Source organism: Sceloporus undulatus, unplaced genomic scaffold (assembly GCF_019175285.1).
Source record: "Sceloporus undulatus isolate JIND9_A2432 ecotype Alabama unplaced genomic scaffold, SceUnd_v1.1 scaffold_4878, whole genome shotgun sequence".
Taxonomy (NCBI): domain Eukaryota; kingdom Metazoa; phylum Chordata; class Lepidosauria; order Squamata; family Phrynosomatidae; genus Sceloporus; species Sceloporus undulatus.
Window position 1 is genome coordinate 1 of NW_024807798.1, and position 3,535 is coordinate 3,535.

Sequence of the window (3,535 nt, forward strand, 5' to 3'; positions counted from 1 at the left end):
TCATTTTAATAGAAAATGTTAATAATTAACCAACCTAATATTGGTAACAGGCTGTGGATTCTCTAGGTCAGAATCACACTCTGAATCCTCTGTCTCCTCTTCCCCTTTAATGTTCTCATTAACAGCATCTGTCATCATATCTGAGGTCTGTTCATAGTAGTGGACTAACTCACGCAATTCATTCAGTCTCTTCCGAACTTCATTCAACTTCCTACAATGAAAAATATTTAAAGTGACAGATTGTTCAGTAGAATCTGAACTGACTTAAGAATCTTGCTTAAATTTTTCTTTATGTAAAAGAAAATGGAATCCTGGGGTAGTAAAGATTGGATGTTTCCTCAGAATAATTAGTTTTGAGCAAAAATTGATAACTACCAGGTTTTTATGGATACATACTGGAAAAATTGGGCAAAAGAGGAAAGGCATTAAAAAAACAACAACCCAAGGAAATACTAAAACCTCTGATTTCTCTGGCTTCACATAAGCTAAGCAGGCTAGCATTGGGGTTTATAACAAGGCAGTTGTTAAACTATAGCATTTCAAACATCTGAGTAGTTCTTTCGTAATCTGACCACTACTGCTTAGCATGAACATAGTATGTTACAGTACTGTATTCAGATTTCTTCAGATTACACTGCTGCAACCTTTACACAATCCTGTAAAAGGTGGATTGGTTTTATCCCTATACTTCAGATAGGCTTGCCAAAGTAGAGGGATGGTGACACACCTAAGGTCACCTAGTGAGATTAAAGTTGATCTGAATATGACCAATCCATGTCGCTACCTCTTAATAACCACACCACCTCCCAAAATATATCTACAGCTCTGCACTCTTCTGATTAAAGTCCAAGACCACAAACTATGATTCTAGAGGACAGCACAGATAATACAGCATTGCCAAGCACTAGGAAAAATGTATTTATAAGGAATCACAGCCAATCATTTATAATTTCTTGAATGAACCAGAAACTATGCATACATTAAACATTCAGTATGAAACTATACAAATGAACAGTGAACACACAACCTTGCCTTTGTTCCAGCAAACAGTTTGAACTCACAATGGAACTGTAATCCACTGCAGTGTAGTACCTATTGATAGAGTCATGTAAAAATAGAAAATATCCATGACTTAAACTGTCACAACTATGTAACAAAAATGCTCTCAAATAAATGCTCTTCCCAACTGTTTAGTACAGTCAATTGGTTCAACCAATAGTACAATATTAGTAGGTAAGAGTATATTACTGAAGTTTTTCTGTTGTATTTAGGTTGTCATCCTCTTCACTTTCATTCTGTGAAGTTACAGAATCCGGGTGATAGACAACGGATGATGCTAAGCTGTTAGGTTCCTCATTGACACCTGTTGCAATCCCTACAGGTGCAGAAGCTATTGAAGTTGTACTTCTTTGATCAATACCCCTTTGAGGAGATTCTGAAGCAGGCAACACTGCAAATTAGAAAATGATCAGATATTATATGTGCAAAAAAGAATACAGGATTGTATTTATGATTAGATACTATGGTAGGAACAATCAATCAATGTGGCTCTCTCCAAGTTGGTACTCTCCAAAGGAGCACAATTACCATCATGCTGAAATTCATAGAAAACTTCTGGAAGGCACTAAATTAGGCATAAATAATGGCATTCCCCCTTTTAACTACATACAAGCAGTCTTGAAATTGCAGAATTAAGTACTCCTTCAAACATCTGAAGTGAGGAAAGTATCCAGCCTGCTTATTTCTTGAATGGAACATGGGCCATTACTGTAAGTATGGTTCAATAGTAGATAGAGAATATTTTATTTCCACTCTAGTTAACTCCTCGCACTCCTTCCTAGCAATGAGCTTATCGTTTTTGTCCGTAAAATTTTATTTATTTATTGTATTTATATGTGTCTATAAAATAATGATTTTACAGAAACCTATAAACGCAATAAATAAATAATTTGGTGGAGGATTCTGCAAGACATTCAGGAGGGGCTTTTACACAGAGAAAAAAATGTAATTTACACAAATCCATCATACTCAAAATTTCCATTTTTGTTCAGTTTTGCCTAAATACAAATTCTGTATTTTTTTTAAAAAGAGAAAGGGAAAATGGTGCATCGTAATAGTTGCTTTGGATGAAGACAGTATAATACTAACTTCAGCTCGCAGTCCATTACATACTTACTCTTTGTTTCATCTCCCTCTCTTTATTTGATGGAAGAGGAACAAGAAAGCAGATGCTGTTTAGCAACAAGGAGGCAAATATGCCCCTTTCTCTTTAAATTCTGAAGGACAAGTTATCTGAAACCCTATACAGAGCAGCTTAGGTCACCCCTGTTACAAGTAAAATTTAATCATGGTTGAAGATCCTCACAACCCTCCTACAAAGAGAATGAATTGCAGCTAGTCCATTGAATCCACAGATTCTGCATCCACAGATTCAACCATCCACATCACGAAAATGTTAAAAAGAAAAATCCAAAAAGCAAACCTTGATTTTGCCATAAGGGGCACCATTTTACTATCTCACATTATATAATGAAACTTGGAACCAAACCTCAGCAGGTATCAAAGCCCCACTTTAATAAGAAATGAACTTCTACAACAGGAATGATTATCTATTTTCGGAGGCAAGTGCCCAAGCTTTTTGCAATTCATAGGATGTTTATCTTTGCAACAACACTGTGAAAGTGTAAAATAGACAGCTCCTTCTTTGTTAAAAGAGAAGAAATCTGAATATGCATCTCCATCAAGTCTGAATGGTCAGAACCAAATTTGGTAACCTCTACGTACATATTAACACATGTACATATAACAGTCTATCCCCTCCCTACTTGCATCTGAGAACATTTATCCAACTTTATATAGGAAGGTTAGGCTAAGGAGTAATTTAGACCTCAATATTGAGCATCCAAACACACACAAAAATATTTCAAAATGTTTTTTTTTAAATGGTGGTTCTGATGTATTTTTCATCTTTCGTAGCAAGTCTTGTATCATTAGGTTGTACCCTCCCTTAAACTAAAAGAAGACAAAATGTAACTCTTAAAGCCAGAGTGCAGAATACTTACGAGATGAGTTGTTAAGATGCTGATCACGAAGTGTATGCAATTCTCCTAGCAATTTGTCCATTTTTTGTTTTTTACCCTGCAATGCTATCATCTTACTGAAGAGTTGTGCCTTCTCCTCAGACAAATGCTCAGACACAGAAGAATTCCTGCTTTGGGAAACCTCCCTGGTAAGAGAGAGACTCTCTGCTTGCCTTCTATTATCTGGCACAGACTGAACCTGAAAACAAACACACGCACACAATCATCTATCTTTATACATTTATTCCAGTTGTAGGTGGTTTTTCTAACAATGTCTCGACACTGCAAATCTATACTCAAATACAAATGTATATCATACCACCTTTGTTTTTGTGCTTCAGGCTCCATCCACACCGCAGAAATAAGCCAGTTTGACATCACTTTAACTGCCACTGCTCAATGCTATGAAATTCTGGGAATTGTAATTTGTTGTGGCACCAGAGCGCTCCAACAGA

The 3,535-nt window shown here is 36.2% G+C and overlaps 1 protein-coding gene across 1 annotated transcript; it reads right to left on the reverse strand.

Annotated features, from left to right (window-relative positions):
• Positions 1 to 34: 34 nt before the first annotated feature.
• LOC121918127 (pericentriolar material 1 protein-like) lies at positions 35 to 3,413 on the reverse strand (the record flags this gene model as incomplete). The annotated part of the gene is made up of 3 exons (XM_042444227.1): positions 3,063 to 3,413; positions 1,249 to 1,450; positions 35 to 211 (listed from the first exon to the last, which is right to left on the reverse strand). Coding segments are annotated over exons 1-3 (470 nt in total), but the record flags the coding sequence as incomplete, so codon positions are not given.
• Between the last annotated feature and the right edge of the window lie 122 nt (positions 3,414 to 3,535).